The 17,381-nt window shown below is 50.3% G+C and overlaps 1 protein-coding gene across 3 annotated transcripts in view; it reads right to left on the bottom strand.

The window, feature by feature from the left end:
* UBR4 (ubiquitin protein ligase E3 component n-recognin 4) overlaps nucleotides 1-17,381 on the bottom strand; it is a 211,275-nt gene that overhangs the window by 117,153 nt on the left and 76,741 nt on the right. For all 3 annotated transcript variants that reach the window (XM_038746469.1, XM_038746470.1, XM_038746468.1), the window contains exons 30-42: nucleotides 15,725-15,826; nucleotides 15,342-15,442; nucleotides 14,908-15,106; nucleotides 13,637-13,825; nucleotides 12,619-12,682; nucleotides 9,471-9,662; nucleotides 9,192-9,262; nucleotides 8,956-9,103; nucleotides 7,613-7,840; nucleotides 4,570-4,740; nucleotides 3,332-3,514; nucleotides 2,999-3,157; nucleotides 1,504-1,656 (exon numbers count right to left, since the gene is read on the bottom strand). In XM_038746469.1, coding sequence (XP_038602397.1) covers nucleotides 1,504-1,656; nucleotides 2,999-3,157; nucleotides 3,332-3,514; nucleotides 4,570-4,740; nucleotides 7,613-7,840; nucleotides 8,956-9,103; nucleotides 9,192-9,262; nucleotides 9,471-9,662; nucleotides 12,619-12,682; nucleotides 13,637-13,825; nucleotides 14,908-15,106; nucleotides 15,342-15,442; nucleotides 15,725-15,826 — 1,960 coding nt within the window. The remainder of the gene's footprint in view (nucleotides 1-1,503; nucleotides 1,657-2,998; nucleotides 3,158-3,331; nucleotides 3,515-4,569; nucleotides 4,741-7,612; nucleotides 7,841-8,955; nucleotides 9,104-9,191; nucleotides 9,263-9,470; nucleotides 9,663-12,618; nucleotides 12,683-13,636; nucleotides 13,826-14,907; nucleotides 15,107-15,341; nucleotides 15,443-15,724; nucleotides 15,827-17,381) is intronic.

The raw sequence follows: 17,381 nt of genomic DNA on the forward strand, positions 1-17,381 counted from the left end.
GCCAGGAAGAAGAGGTGGGAGAAGAGAGAGGGTTTTGAACATTCCCCCCCGTAATTCCCTGCAGGGGGGCCTCATGGAAAGGGCACAGGCCGGGGAACCAGAGGATCTGGGTTCTAATCCCGGCTCCTCCCCTCGTCTGCTGTGTGAAATAGAGATAATAATAATGATAATGTTAGTATTTGTTAAGCGCTTACTATGTGCAAAGCACTGTTCTAAGCGCTGGGGAGGTTACAAGGTGATCAGGTTGTCCCACGGGGGGCTCACAGTCTTAATCCCCATTTTACAGATAAGGAAACTGAGGCCCAGAGAAGTTAAGTGACTTGCCCAAAGTCACAAAGCTGACAAGTGGCGGAGCCAGAATTTGAACCCACTACCTCTGACTCCAGAGCCCGGGCTCTTTCCACTGAGCCACGCTGCTTCCAATACATAGACATATTCCCTGCACACAACGAGCTTACAGTCTAGAGGACTGGATCAGAATGATAGCAATATCGATAATATTTGTTAGGCTCCTACCCTGTGCCAAGCACTGTATTAAGCACTGGGGTAGACAAGATAATCAGGTCAGACACCGTTCCAGTCCCATATTTATTTTATTTTGTTAGTATGTTTGGTTTTGTTCTCTGTCTCCCCCCTTTTAGACTGTGAGCCCACTGTTGGGTAGGGACTGTCTCTATATGTTGCCAATTTGTACTTCCCAAGCGCTTAGTACAGTGCTCTGCACATAGTAAGCGCTCAATAAATATGATTGATGATGATATGAGACTCTGAAATACCTGTTCTCCTTTCTACTTACCCTGAGAGCCCCATGTGGGACGGAGACTGGGTCTGATCTTGGAATAATAATAATAATGATAGCATTTATTAAGCGCTTGCTATGGGCAAAGCACTGTTCTAAGCGCTGGGGAGGTTACAAGGTGATCAGGTTGCCCCACGGGGGGCTCACAGTCTTCATCCCCATTTTACAGATGAGGTAACTGAGGCAAAGAGAAGTGACTTGCCCAAAGTCACACAGCTGACGAGTGGCGAAGCCGGGATTTGAACCCGTGCCCTCTGACTCCAAAGCCCGGGCTCTTTCCACTGGGCCACGCTGCTTCCCTACCCCAGCACTTAATATAGTGCTTGGCACATATTAAACGCTCAAATACGTTTTTCAAAATATCACTGCTGTTGCTAATAACAAAAACAGCAGGTAACAACAACAACAATAGTGATCACTGCAGGATCAAAACAGACACTTTCTCTGAGGAAACATCCTGCTGATCTGGAGGTGAGAAAAGATTCGGACTCCATTTCAGCTCCGCTAGAAATGCTTGGCAAACACAAAACGAGGCAAGAATAATCTGTAAATCCCTGGGGATGCTACTACAAAAGAGGGCATCTGCGAGGGCTCCATCCTCCTCCTCTGGAGTGCAAAGGGGGAAACAGAGGCCGCTACGAAGCACCAAGTTGGCTATGAAAGGGCCGGAATCTCCCCACGTCTCTTTCGGCAGGGAACCCTACCTTGACGAAGTCGGCGGTGACGATGGCCAGTTCCGTCTGTGAGCCGGGCAACCACACGGCTTTGATGATGAAATTGCCCGTGGCCAGTTGAGGGTGGAGCACCAGGTGATCGGACACGGAGCCGGAGCTGCTGAATGTCAGCACGTGACAGTCCTGGGGTCCGGAAGAAAGGATCACAAGCACAGGGAGAGAAGTTTACGTTCGAGCCTGGACTAATAATAATAACAATAATGATGGCATTTGTTAAGTGCTTACTACATGCAAAGCCCTGTTCTAAGTGCTGGAGAGGTTACAAGGTGATCAGGTTGCCCCACGTAGGGCTCCCAGTCTTAATCCCCATTTTCCAGATGAGGGAACTGAGGCCGAGAGAAGTGAAGTGACTTGCCCAAAGTCACACAGCTGACAACTGGCGGAGCCGGGATTTGAACCCATGACCTCTGACTCCAAAGCCCGGGCTCTTTCCACTGAGCCACGCTGCTTCTCTACTCCTCCAGAAGGACCAGATGGATGCATTTTAAACTGTACGGCTCCTCTCCGCTCCCCTTCTCATCCCAAAGGATTTCATGAGCCGGAAATAGGAGGACGGGGTTTGGGATGCAGAGTTTTACTGGTGGTTCTTTGGTGGGGGGTCTTTTGGCAAAAAAAAACTGTGCCCCAGATGATAAAATCCATTTAAGCTGCTTTTGGCCTCACTTAGAAGGGGCACTCACATTTCAGGGGGTCATTACAGAAGAATTAGCTAGGCGGGGAATGTGCCTACCAATTCTGCTATATTATTATATGGTACTCACCCAAGTGCTTAGTACACTGCGTTGCACACAGTAAGCCCTCAATAAATAGGACTGACTGACTGATCTGAATGAATGAATGACTTGAATGCAAGTACGACCTAAGTTCTTTTATTAAAAATAAGAAAAACTTAGGCAAAGGAGAAGGAAGTCAGTTTGCTCCTGGGCAGGGGATGCTCAAACTAAATGCGAGTACGACCTAAGTTCTTTTATTAAAAATAAAAAGAACTTAAGCAAAGGAGAAGGGAGTCGGTTTGCCCCTGGGCGGGGGATGCTCAAACTAAATGCAAGTACGACCTAAGTTATTTTATTAAATATAAAAAGAACTTAGGCAAAGGAGAAGGGAGTCGGTTTGCTCCTAGGCAGGAGATGCTCAAACTTTTCATAATAATAATGATGGCATTTATTAAGCGCTTACTATGTGCAAAGCACTTGTTCTAAGCGCTGGGGAGGTTACAAGGTGATCAGGTTGCCCCACGTGGGGCTCACAGTCTTAATCCCCATTTTACAGATGAGGTCCCTGAGGCCCAGAGAAGTGAAGTGACTTGCCCAGAGTCACACAGCTGACAACCGGCGGAGCCGGGGTTTGAACCCATGACGTCTCATCAATAGGCAAGGGAGGAGAAGACAGGGTCAATCAATCAATCAATCAACTGCATTTATTGAGCAGCAGAAGGTGGCCGCACCCCCTGGCCCGGGACGCCTACCTTCAGGCCACAAACAGCAAGGTAGTCCTCCTTGCAGGGGTTTCCGGTGAGGCTCAGCACCGTGAAGGGGACTGGGGCGGACGCCAAGCGGGTCAGCGTTAGTTTCCTCTTGCTGGAATCCGCTTGCTTGAGCAGGGCAGACAGTTGCAGAACCGTGATCTGCAAGGAAACGAGACAGGCTCCCTGATTTGGTGCTCCGGGGGAACACGCCTGATCCCCATCCGGCTCGCCGCAGGGCTCCGTCTGGAGTCCGGACCCTGGGAAGGATGGTGGAGGAAAGGGAAGGGGAGAGGAAGGAGGGAGAGAGAGAGACAGAGACGGGCAGCCGCTCACCTTGCCTTTCTCGTGGCTGACGGCCAGGTGTTGGCGGCGGCCGTGAGGGGAGGACAGCACGCACATGGCCACGCGCCGCAGCACGTGGGCACTGATCAGCTGCCGGATGGTCTGGCCCTGGTCCCCGCTGTAGTTCATCCGCACGTTTTCGAAGGCTCCTTCCTGGGAACCGAGCGTGGGGACCTGGAAGTTGTGGGACGAGAAGGGAGTCCGCCCAACCATGACAACTTGGAAACGGAACCCCCGGCCACCTCCTGCCCCACAACACGCAGCGGAGAAAGACGTAGAATTACTTAACGTGTTGCGTTGTGGTTTACGGCCACATCTCTTCCAAGAGGCCTTCCCTGACTAAGTCTTCTCTTCCTTGACTCTCTCCCTCTTCTGCCTCGTCTATGAATTTGGATCTGTACCCTCGGGGGACTTGGTATTTATCCCACCCTCCGCTCCACAGCACTTTTTTTTTTAATGGCATTTATTGAGTGAAAGCACTGTTCTAAGCGCCGGGGGGATACAAGGTGATCACGTTGTCCCATGTGGGGCTCGCGGGCTTAATCCCCATTTTACAGACGAGGGAACTGAGGCTCAGAGAAGTGACTTGGCCAAGGCCACACAGCAGACACGTGGCAGAGCCAGGATTAGAACCCATGACCTCTGACTCCCAAGCCTGGGCTCTTTCCACTGAGCCACTCTAGCACTTATGTCCACATCCATAATAAGAGAAGCAGCGTGGCTCACTGGGAAACAGCCCGGGCTTTGGAGTCAGAGGTCATGGGTTCAAATCCCGGCTCCACCACTTGTCAGCTGTGTGACTTTGGGCAAGTCACTTCACTTCTCTGGGCCTCAGTTCCCTCATCTGCAAAAAGGGGATGAAGACTGTGAGTCCCCCGTGGGACAACCTCATCACTTTGTAACTTCCCCAGCGCTTAGAACACATAGGAAGCGCTTAATAAATGCTATTATTATTATTATTTATTTATATCAGTGTCTGCCTTCCCCTCTAGACTGTAAGCTCCATGTCGGCAGGGAGCGTGTCTACCGACTCTGTTGCCCTGGTACTCTTCCAAGCTCTGCATACGGCAGGTGCTCAAATACCACTCACTGATTACATAATCGGTGCTCTGCCCTAAATTAGGGTTACGGCTGCCGCGCCGGAAAATAAACTCCTAGATGGCGGGTACTGCCCCTCCAAAATCTGCGGCGTCCCAGACGCCCGCCGTCCGCCTCCTGCCAGGCCTCACCATCAGCTGGTCCGTCATTTCCACCATCTTGTCCAAGGTGTGCAACTCGTTGAGAGCTTGTTGGGCCCGGCTGCTGCTGCCCATGGCCGAAGCCTGCTGGAAGTTGATCTGGATGGAATCCATGAGGAAGCTCAGCATGTCCAGCACGAGGGGGGCAAAGGAAAAGTTGGCCTGAAAGAAACCCAAAGCCACAGGGAGAGAAGAGAGAGTCAGTGGAGGCGGCTCGGCCCAGGAGCTTAACCCGTTACTCATTCAATCATTCATTCATTCATTCAACCGTATTTACTGAGCGCTAACTGTGTGCAGGGCACTTGGGAAGTACGAGGCGGAAGCATATCAATCAATCAATCAATCATATTTATTGAGCGCTTACTGTGTGCAGGGCACTGGACTAAGCGCTTGGGAAGTACAAGTCGGCAACATTTAGAGACGGTCCCTACCCAACAGAGGGCTCACAGTCTAGAAGGGGGACACAGACAACGAAACAAAACATATTAACAAAATAAAATAAATGGAATAAATCTGTACAAGTAAATAAATAGAGTAATAAATCTGCACAAACATATATACAGGTGCGGTGGGGAGGGGAAGGAGGTAAGGCGGGGGGATAGGGAGGGGGAGAGGATGGAGACCCGTTGGGGTTGGCTTTGGGGACTTGTGGTCGCCGAGTCGATCCTAAAGTCAGATATGACTTTATTAAAGACAAAGTATTTATCTGCATATTTATTACAGATATTACAGACTGAGCCCCCTCCTTCCTCTCCCCCACCCCATCCCCCCCCCCCGCCCTACCTCCTTCCCCTCCCCACACCACCTGTATATATGTTTGTACAGATCTATTACTCTATTTATTTTGCTTGGGACCGCACCTGTGTATACGTTTGTACAGATCTATTTCTCTATTTATTTTGCTTGTACATATTTACCATTCTGTTTATTTTATTTTGTTAACACATTTTGTTTTGTTGTCTGTCTCCCCCTTCTAGAACTGTGAGCCCGTTGCTGGGCAGGGACCGTCTCTTCGTGTTGCCAACTTGTACTTCCCAGGCGCTCAGTCCAGTGCTCTGCACACAGTAAGCGCTCAATAAATACGACTGAATGAATGAACGAAAGGAGGACGTAGTTACTCCCCGTCATTAGATAAGGGCTGGCCAAACGTAGGCATATGAGCCATTCGTGACTCTTCCAAAGAGGAGTCATACCTCGTGGCTCTCCCTCCTCCAATAAATGGCTTTCTGCCCAGTGTGCCCTCCAGTCCTCACCGTGGGTGGGCATCAGACACCATTATTATTATTACTAATAGTCATAATATAATATTATAATATAATAATATATTATATATTTATATGTGATATATAATAATATATTATATATTATATACTATAATATAATGATACATTATATAGAATAATTAAATAATGACTATAATGATATTATAATATATAATTATATTATATGATATAATAATTATATTATAATATGATTATTAGTGATAATAATAATAATGGTATTTGTTAAGCACTTACTATATGCCAGGCACAGTACTAAGATTCCCAAATGAGTTTGGCCTCAGCCACCAACGAGAGACGGTCCCCTTCTGAAATCCCACCTCCTCCAGGTGGCCTTCCCTGTTGAATCTCTCACCTCCCGCAACTTCTACCCACTTTGGCACCCAACTGCCACTTCAACCCTTCCACGGCATCTGCGGACCTCTCTCGGCCTTCTGTACGCAGCCCTGTTACTCCTTGCTAGCTGTAATTTACCGTAGCGTCTTCCACCCCGGCTCGATCGGGAGCTCTTTCAGAGCCGGGATCCCATCTACACCGCCGTACTCACAGGGGAACGTTTTTTTTAATGAAGGTAGAACCACCCCAATAGAGATACTTGGATTCATAAAATATGTAAACAGCATACGTTCTTTCTATCTTTTTTTAACTACTTGCAAATTTTAGAATCTAAAGCTGCATTAACCCCGTCATTTCCCTTTTAAAACTCAAAGAACTGAAGTCATTCCCCCGGAATCCCTTTAGACTGTGAGCTCCTTGTGCAACATAGAGAGACGGTCCCTACCCAACAGTGGGCTCACAGTCTAGACAGTGCTCTGCACACAGTAAGCGCTCAATAAATACGATTGATTGATTGATTGATAGAATGCTCGGCACAGAGTGAGCGCTCAAAAAATATTATTGCCTCGGGTGCCACCCTGGGAGCTTGCAGTATAATAATAATAATTATTATTATCCCAGACTGAGGCCCTTCCTTCCTCTCCCCCTCGTCCCCCTCTCCATCCTCCCCATCATACCTCCTTCCCTTCCCCACAGCACCTGTATATATGTATATATGTTTGTACATATTTATTACTCTATTTATTTATTTATTTTATTTGTGCATATCTATTTATTTTATTTTGTTAGTATGTTTGGTTTTGTTCTCTGTCTCCCCCTTTTAGACTGTGAGCCCACTGTTGGGTAGGGACTGTCTCTATATGTTGCCAATCTGTACTTCCCAAGCACTTAGTACAGTGCTCTGCACATAGTAAGCGCTCAATAAATACGATTGATGAAAAATAATAATAGTAATAATAATAATGGTATTTGTTAAGCGCTTACTATGTGCAAAGCACCGTTCTAAGCACTGGGGAGGTTACAAAGCGATCAGGTTGTCCCATGGGGGGCTCACAGTTTTAATCCCCATTTTCCAGATGAGGCCCAGAGAAGTCAAGTGACTTGCCCAGAGTCACACAGCTGACAGTCGGTGGAGCCGGCATTTGAACCCATGACTTCCGACTCCAAAGCCCGGGCTCTTCCCACTGAGCCACGCAGGTTTGGTTAAAGCCTTCGTCCGTCTGATGACGCTTTGAAATTACCAGAGGCACCAAGTTCGGTTTCCACTGTTTTTGTGCAGTGGGTGTGAGTTTCTAAAATTGAAACCAAAAAGCCCACCCCAAGCCCTCCTCTTGCCTCCCGCTTTTTCGCATCGAAGTGCCAGGGCAACGGGCGATCCGAACCTCGTGACGAATCATTTCCTTGGCCCCGGGCCCTACCTGGGAGCGGAGTTCTTCCCGGCAGCCGTCCACGTTGCGGCACAGGCTGCTTTTCTTGGGCTTCTCCTCGTCGGCGGCCTTCCCGTCGTTGATGGTCACTTTGGCCTTGTCGGCGGGAGAGCCGCTGGCGTGGCGAACCACGCTCTCCGCTACCCGGGGCTCGCTCTGGAATGCCGACTCCTTCAGGGTGGAGCCCATGCCACTGCTGGGCGTCCTCTTCACCAAAGCCTGGGACCCACCCCACCGAAGAGAGGGAATGTCAGAATCGCCAAGCTCACACTGAATACAAAACATCCGACGTACGACTCCGTGGCAGTAACGTCTTTGCCACCCCCTTACCTTCCAGCACTTCAGAATTTGAAGGTGGACAACTTTAATAATAATAATAATAATAATTTTGGCATTTGTTAAGCGCTTACTATGTGCAAAGCACTGTTCTAAGCGCTGGGGAGGATACAAGGCGATCAGGTTGTCCCATGTGGGGCTCACAATCTTAATCCCCATGTGAGCCCGCTGTTGGGTAGGGACCGTCTCTATATGTTGCCAACCTGTACTTCCCAAGCGCTTAGTACAGTGCTCTGCACACAGTAAGTGCTCAATAAATACGATTGATTGGTTGATTGATTTTACAGATGAGGGAACTGAGGCCCAGAGAAGTGAGGTGACTGGCCCAAAGTCACCCGGCTGACAAGCGGCGGAGCCGGGATTTGAACCCATGGCCTCTGACTCCCAAGCCCGGGCTCGTTCCACTGAGCCACGCTGCTTCTCCGACTAGATTTTGATCTAGGTCTACCGTTTTTGGGGTATTTGTTAAGCACTTTCTGTGTGTCAAGCACAGTTCTAAGTGCTGGGGAAGACACAAATCAATCAGGTCGGACACACGAAATACGACTGAATGAATGAATCAGACCGTGAGCCCGTTGTTGGGTAGGGACCGTCTCTATATGTTGTCAACTTGTACTTGCCAAACGCTTAGTACAGTGCTCTGCACACAGTAAGGGCTCAATAAATACAACTGAATGAGTGAATGGCTGATTGATAACGAATACCATCGACTGGACTGATGCGGATGGGTTTGGGAGAAATGGTAAGGAGGGAAGTGACCCATCACGTCAGTACACCCCACAAACCTCAACCTCTTCCCAAGCGCTTAGTACAGTGCTCTGCACACAGTAAGCGCTCAATAAATACGATTGATTGACTGATTGATGAGGCTGCCCAGCTCTAAGGGAGCGTGGAGAGACCACCTACTGGAAGATCTCCTACGCTGGGAAACCTCCCGCCTAGCCCAGGCTCTCCCCGGCAAGCCGCCGCCAACCCGATTTGCTCTCGGAATCCCTCACCAGGCAGCTGCCGTCCTCCTTGGCTCCGCAGTCGCAGAAAAACGACCCGTACTTGGCGTAGGAAATCTCGTGGTCCTTGTGGCACACCTTAGCACACACCGTGCACACCCCAACCCCGTCGACCATCTTGCAGGTGTGACAGTGGTACCTGTCGGGGGAAGGAGAGCAAGCCGTGGTCACGTTGAGAGTCCTGGCTCGGCAAGCCCGACTCTACACGGAGGAAGGCCTGTTCTTACCAATGCTGGTTCATGAATTCTTTCTGCGTGATGGTGAAGGTGCAGAGTTTGTTGCAGAGCGAATCTTCATCCTGAAACACACGCAGAGCGGTGAGGCGGGAGCCCGCGCTCCCCCAAAGCCTCCCTCGCCCTCCTCAAGGATTCTCCAGTTCCCTCCCTCCCTCCCTCCTTGCCACGGTTCCCGGGTTGCAAATCCGGCCGCTCAAGTCTGGGAGAGCGACGTCGGCTCCGTTCGGGCTCGGGCCTCAACGCGGGGGGAGGACCGGAGATGAAACTTACTGAATCCTCGGCTTGAGAGTCCTCCTCTTCCACCGCCAGCTCCTCCACCCAGTCCGAGTCCACCTCGATGGCCCGCTCCTCTCCATCCACGGAGACGTGACTGGGGCCCTGCCCGCCGCTCTGGCTCAGCGCGTTGGTGACGTCGGCCAGGTAAGACACGATGTGGCAGGTGCACTCCAGAATGGTCACATGCTGCAAGAGACAAGCTGGTGCTGAGCATCTGGGGAGTCTAGAGGCCGGAGAAGTTCAACTTTTTTCTAGTAATAATAATAATAATAACGTTGGTACTTGTTAAGCGCTTACTATGTGCAAAGCCCTGTTCTAAGTGCTGGGGTAGATACAAGTTGATCAGGTTGTCCCCCGTGAGGCTCACAGCCTTAATCCCCATTTTACAGATAGGGTAACTGAGGCCCAGAGAAGTGAAGTGACTTGCCCAACGTCACCCAGCTGACAATTGGCACAGCCGGGGTTTGAACCCCTGACCTCTGACTCCGAAGCCCGGGCTCTTTCCACTGAGCCCCGCTGCTGCTAGTAATAATAATAACGACGGCATTTATTAAGCGCTTACTGTTCCAAGCGCTGGGGACGTTACAAAGTGATCAGGTGGTCCCACGGTGGGGGGGGGGGGGGGGGGGGGCTCACAGTCTTCATCCCCATTTTCCAGGTGAGGTAACTGAGGCACAGAGAAGTTAAGTTGCCAACTTAAGTTATGTTGCCAACTTGTACTTCCCAAGCGCTTAGTACAGTACTCTGCACACAGTTAGCGCTCAATAAATACGATTAAGTGACCTGCCCAGTCACGCAGCTGATAATTGGCTTAGTACAGCGCTCTTCACACAGTAAGCGCTCAGTAGATACGACTGATTGATTGAACTGGCAGAGATGAAATGTGCAGTAAGTGAGGCTGCAAGTACAATCACTTCCAAATCTCTCACCCTTCCTCCCCAACACACTCTGTGCCTTTTCACTTCATTCGCATTCAAGCGTGAATTAGCCCAAACACGTCTCATCTTCAAAAGCTGTCCTTTTCTGAACTTTTATCTCTACTTTTGCCCAGCCTCCCCACCCCGCGCCCCTGATTTCCTTCTTGGTAGTTGGTGTTCCTGAGCTCCATCTTACTCCCCGCAGGGAGGGCAATTTACGTTTGTTGGCGAGCACCCTTCGGCCTCCGGGCGACGGGCCTGGATGCTCGATTCGGACCGCCGTCAGCGGGTAGACGGCATTTAGGAGCCAAAGGCAAGCTTCCTTTCAAACCTTCCCAATGGCTTTTCCTTCTCAACTACGCACTGAAAGAAAGCCTGGAACCCACGGACAATTTTACTCCACGGGCCTTGTTTACGGAGACAGTGGAGCAGGGAAGGCGAGATGGCCGCCTCGCTGGGATTTGAAGGCTCCCGGAAGGGCGGCCTCATTGTTTCCCATTTTTGGGAACTGGCTCTGGAATTAGATTGGCTCCGTTTCCCATGCCAGGCTCTGGAATTTGTCAGGGATGGAAAGTCTGCCTCAAGGCTTCTACGTTTCAGACCTGCAATCTCAGAACGGCCAAGAGGCATCTTGCCAAGCGTGGCCAATCCAGGAAAATTCACCGATTCGAGTTTTAATATCTCATCTCCCCACTCTGTATCTCCCACAAGAGAACCTCTCGCCACAACCTGTTCGGGGAAAACTGTCTTGCAATGGCATTTTTGGTTTTGATGGAGGAGCAGCGTGGCTCAGTGGAAAGAGCCCGGGCTTGGGAGTCAGAGATCATGGGTTCAAATCCCGGCTCCGCCAATTGCCAGCTGTGTGACCTTGGGCAAGTCACTTAGCTTCTCTGTGCCTCAGTTACCTCATCTGTAAAATGGGGATGAAGCCTGTGAGCCCCACGAGGGACAACCTAATCACCTTGTATCCTCCCCAGCGCTTAGAACAGTGCTTTGCACATAGTAAGCGCTTAACAAATGCCATTATTATTATTATTAACTAACACTTCATCATTTCCATGCAACTTAAGCACTTGGGACACTCACACTACCCCCCCCACAGCACTTACGTACATATTTTTACAATCCATTGCTTTCATTCATTCATTTAAATCGTATTTATTGAGCACTTACTGTGTGCAGAGCACTGTACTAAGCGCTTGGGAAGGACAAGCTGGCAACTTATTGAGACGGTCCCTACCCAACAACAGGCTCACAGTATAGAGCCTGTACCTTATTTGAGGGTCTGCCTCCACTGCTAGACTGGCAATTCCTTTAGGAGCACGGACCACGCTGATTTTTATTCTTCTCTTCCCCATCACTTGGTACAGTGCTCTGCACCAACAAGCACACAATAAACTCTTTTGATGATTTATATGTTGCCAATTTGAACTTCCCAAGTGCTTAGTACCGTGCTCTGCACATAGTAAGCGCTCAATAAATACGATTGATGATGATGATGATGATGATTGATTGGTTTCACGGCCCCAGGTAGGAAAGTCTACATTCCCAGTGTGCTGGATGTCCCGAGTCTCCCTCCTCTCGCCAAGGGAATTGCGGAGAGTTGATCGGTGCACAACATCACTTACGCCCCATAATCTGGAAACTGTAGTCCACACACTGGTTGACTTACAGTTTACGTGCAAATAAAGTAACTGGAAGTTCCCAAGTGGCAGGCAGAGCCCAGCCAAAGCAAGGAAAGCGGTACGGCCTAGTGGCTAGAGCATGGGCCCGGGAGTGGGAAGAAGCAGGATTTTACTTCCACATTCGACGCTTGTCTGCTGTGTGACCTTGGGAGAGTCACTTCAGTCCAAGGAGAGCCCTACAACCCAGCACAGAGTCCCACTGCAGTGTACAGTTTGGGAAGCAGCTTTCCAAACCATGGGAAGACTGAAAAATAGGGAGATGAGACGACAGGTGGAGGGAGGAAAGAGGGAAGAAGGGGAAGGAATGAGAAACTACATCTTGAGCCAGTTACCAAAAATCTATCTCCTCCATGCCACCAGGAAGAGACGTGCGGCTCACAATTACAAACTCCCCTGCTTTAAAGCAAAACCCGTATTTGCTACAAGAAAGATGGGAAGCAACCAATATTCAGAAGGAGCAATTCTCACCGGGTGCCTCTGAGTCAGACAAAAGAACCGCCGTCCTCCCCGACACAGAGTCACACCTCAGGTTTCGCTTACCTTTCCGTGCATTACGTTGGCATTCATTTTTTCGACCACATTCTTCTGGGACAAATATTTCTTGCTGCGGAAAAGGGAAAAAAAAAAAAATTGCTAAGGAGTCTGATGCTGGGGAAGTCCAGTTCCACAGCCTAAACTGCTCTAGGAAGTCCTTCTTTCCAATCCCCTTTTCTGGGAACAGGGCAATTTAACAGGAGTGCATATTCCGGGGCACCGAATAGCACGTTCCAGTGGAAGGCTGAGAGGGAGAGGCTCAGGATCCCCCACTGATCCTTTGGACAATCTTTTTAACAAATCATTTTCTCCCCTTGGCCTCTCCCCTTCAGAAGGTAGCTTATTCCGGCTACTCCCTGGGAGACTGTGAGGATAAAAAGAACTTAAGCCCACAGTGTGGGAGACACTGAGCCGGAAGCCAGGAGATACGGGTTCTGGTCTCAAATCTAACACAGTGGGATCTGAAGCACGTTTTTTCGGCTGTGCTGAGCTCAGTTTACCCATTAGTAAAAAGGGGCAAACTTAATCCCCCCCTAACTCAGAGGAGCGTCCTAAAGCGGATACACATGAATGAACTTTAAGATTTTTAGGGTAGAATAAACACTTCAAGTATAGAAGTGGCTTAGCAGAAAGAGCCCGGGCTGGATGCGGGTTCTAATCCCGGCTCCGCCACTTGTCTGCTGTGTGACCTTGAGCAAGCCACTTCACTTCCCTGTGCCTCAGTTACCTCAGCTGCAAAATGGGGGTTAAGACTGTCAGCCCCACGTGGGACAACCCGATTACCTTGTATCTGCCCCAGAGCTGAGAACAGTGCTGGGCACAAAGTAAGCGCTCAACAAATACCGTAATTATTATTATTACAGAAGGATTATTGATTGCAAAGCATCTGTTCGCTCTCTAGCCTGATGCAGTCTCCTTCTGGACCCCTAAGCGGACGGAGAGCAGAACACAGTCCTTTCCAGCCCAGCAACGGGGACAACCCACTGATTACAGCTTACATCCACCCTCCGGACCCACTCCATACCATCTGCTCAGCCAGTCCACAGCGGCACCGTGCAGCTGAAGGTGCCCAGCGCCTTGCCCGGCGCTGGCCAACGTGGCCATCACCACCATGAGCTCGGGGAAGCCCGACCCGTCGCCGTTGGCCAGCATCTCTGTTGCCATGGGGATCAGCGTGCTCAGCAGTACAGCGCACACGCCTTCTCCAACTTGGCTGGCGGAAAAAGAAGACCAGAGGGGGTGAGTCGGACTCGGGTTCTAGCTGTTGGACTGGGGGAGGCACTGGGGGACAAGACCAAGGGCAAAGCGGGGCACTTCGCGACTCTGAGAACCCATGAAGAGAGACCCGTCAAATACACGATATAAGGCGGCAAACGCGGTAATTTGCGCCGCTGTAATTGAACGTGCCGCCGAATAAACGTGTTTACGTAAGTGCTGGGGATGACCGATGGGATTCTATGACTCAGGGTCTGATCGGGGAAGGCTTACTGGAGGAGGCAGGATTTTAGGAGGGCTTTAAATATGGGGAGAATTGGTGCTCTGCTGAATCTGGGGAGGGAGTACTCTATTGAACTCTTCCAGCCACTTATTACAGTGCTCTGCACGCAGTAAGCATTCAATCTATACCAATTATTGATTGATAGATAGGAAGCAGAGTGATCTCGTAGAAAAACCTCGGCCTGGCCGTCATAGGATCTGGGTTCCAATCCCAGTTCAACCAATTATCTGTTGTGTGACCTTGGGCACTCTTAGAGCGCTCCAGACCGCAAGCTCCTGTGCACAGGGAACTTATTTATAATAATAATAATAATAATAATGATGGCATTTGCTAAGCGCTATGTGCAAAGCACTGTTCTAAGCGCTGGGGAGGATACAAGGTGATCAGGTTGCCCCACATGGGGCTCACAGTCTTAATCCCCATTTTACAGATGAGGTAACTGAGGCCCAGAGAAGTGAAGTGATTTGTCCAAAGCCACACAGTTGACAACTGGCAGAGCTGGGATTTGAACCCATGACCTCTGACTCCAAAGCCCGGGCTCTTTCCATTGAGCCACGCTGCTTCACGCTGCTATCAACTCTGTTGAACTGTACTCACCCAAGCGCTTAGCAGAGAGCTCTGTGCCCAGTAAACGCTTAACAAACACCACTGACTGAACAAAGACAATGAGGAGCCAAGCAAGAAATCAAAGTCCCGGGCTCCTGGGACGGGGGGGGAAACGGTGGCTTCTGACAGATGGGAAAACCAAGACAGCGAGCGGGTAGAGGAGGCTGCGGAGGTCACGGGCTACGCTTTACCTGTTTTCTCGAACGATGTACGTCGTCAGCAGCTGGAGCAGCTGCCGGTTCTCCTGAATCACATCCAGCTGGTCGGAGTCCTTAGGGGGTGAAGTGGTCATGCGGGTCAGCCAGGCCTGCAGACGCACGGGCTCCACACAAGCCAGCTGGGCCAGGGACCCACAGAGATGTAACAGGCTGGGGTTAGGGCTCTTCTCGGCTGAGGGCAGACCAAAAAGTTCGTCAGCGTACCCGGGGGAAGCAAGGGAAGGGAAGGGGGAAACCGGGAACGGGGAGAAACCGCGGTTTGGTTTTCAGGCCCCCTCCCGAACTTCCCGGGATTCTCTCCGCTTGTTAGCATTTGCACGCGGCTGTTCGACTCGGGCAGGAGGGGAGCACGGTATTGGCCGGACATCGAATTTCCCGTAAGGAGATTATCAAGAGCTGTCACTCACTCAGCTGGAAGAGTTTGGTGAAGAATTTCAGAACGCGGTTACAGAATTTAGCAGAGAGGTTCTCATTGGCCGTCGCCATCATGATTTGGACCAGTTCGCCACTGGCGGTAGGAGAGAAAGGAGAAAAGGAGCACGTTAAGCCTCGCACAAAAGGCCTCCATTTCCACACAATCTCTTTTCCCCTAACGGAACTATTCATTTACGGGACCCCAGCTATTCAGGGGCTTTGGGCTGCCGCGAGCAGAGGAAACAAATCCCCCTCGGATGACCTCGGAGAGCGGGAGATTAAAACTGACTCCTCCTCCGGGTGCATCCACCGCCTCGGACTTCACGAACCAAGACTCCCTGGAAGGGGAAAACCCAAGCTCCCCAGCACAATTCACCTCTCAGAGAAAAATTCCTCCATGGCTTTGCGGGCCTGGCTGCTTTCCAGCTGCTTCTCCAGGTGCTGCAGACACTCCTCCAAGATGGATTCATCCAGCCCACTGAGGACCAAAGCGGACAGCCGGTGGAAATGATCACGATGAGTCACCGAGAAATCAATCATTCCGTCACCCCCAGGAGAAAATATAGAGAGAAAGAGCCTTTTCGAGTGCCGGTTTCCCGAGCCATGAAAAGCCCCTCTAGACTGTAAGCTCCTTGTGGGCGGGGACTGTCTCTCTTTATTACTATATTGTACGTTCCCAAGCGCTTAGTACAGTGCTGTGCGCACACGAAGCGCTCAGTGAATATGATTAAAGGAATGAATGAATGAAGCCAAAGCCGAGAGCTCGGAAGCCCACTGTTGGGTAGGGACCGTCTCTATATGTTGCCAACTTGTACTTCCCAAGCGCTTAGTACAGTGCTCTGCACTCAGTAAGCGCTCAATAAATACGATTGAATGAATGAATGCAGAAACGTTTCCGGTCTCAAAGACGGGAACAGATCCAGGTCACTACTTGCAGCCACTCGGGCTACTAGCGTGGCAAGCAACCTTAGCGTTCGGCTACCGAGGGGGTGACGGTGGGGTATGAGCCCGTTGTTGGGCAGGGATCGTCTCTATATGTTGCCCATTTGTACTTCCCAAGCGCTTAGTACAGTGTCCCGCACACAGTGAGTGCTCAATAAATACGACTGAATAAATGAATGCTCAATATAACCCAACCGGCATTTGAGAGCTCTGAAAGTGTAAATCTGACCCGTGCCTCTGAGGCACACGTATTCACTGCTTTGAGCAGAAGAGTACTACGGCTGATGCGTCGGCAACCAATCATCATCATCATCAATCGTATTTATTGAGTGCTTACTGTGTGCAGAGCACTGTACTAAGCACTTGGGAAGTATAAATTGGCAACATATAGAGACAGTCCCTACCCAACAGTGGGCTCACAGTCTAGAAGATCGGTCAAAAGCGAGAACCCAGGAATGAACAACTCGTGCTTCTGATGTAAAAACCCCCATCGATGTGGCCCCATCGACGTGGCCCCGTTGCCGTTACCGAGCCAGTGGGCTTTGGCTCTTGTTCTGTGACACCAGATCAGCTTGAAGCAACACCGTCAGAGATCACTAGCATCTTCATGAAAATGCGGGCATCGGGTGTCGTTAACCCCCACCGCCCTCCGTAATTTGGAAGAGCTGCGCCCTTAAATAAAAGACAATAAGACCCGTCGTGGCTCAGTGGAGCTCTGGAGTCAGTGGTCATGAGTTCAAATCCCAGCCCTGCTGACTATCAGCTGTGTGGCTTTGGGCAACTCACTTAACTTCTCTGTGCCTCAGTTCCCTCATCTGTAAAATGGGGATTGACTGCGAGCCCCTCAGGGGACAACCTGATCACCTTGTAACCTTCCCAGCGCTTGGAACGGTGCTTTAATAAATGATATCATTATTATTCACTCAATCATATCTACTGAGCGCTTACCGTTTGCAGAGCACCATACTAAGCGCTTGGGAGGAACAAATCGGCAGCGTACAGAGACGGTCCCTACCCAACAACGGGCTCACGCCGAGCGCCATTTCGATTCCACGGTTCAGAGGCACACGAGGCCGGCAGGCCCGAACAAT

The sequence above is a fragment of the Tachyglossus aculeatus genome, chromosome 5, assembly GCF_015852505.1.
Source record: "Tachyglossus aculeatus isolate mTacAcu1 chromosome 5, mTacAcu1.pri, whole genome shotgun sequence".
Lineage (NCBI taxonomy): Eukaryota > Metazoa > Chordata > Mammalia > Monotremata > Tachyglossidae > Tachyglossus > Tachyglossus aculeatus.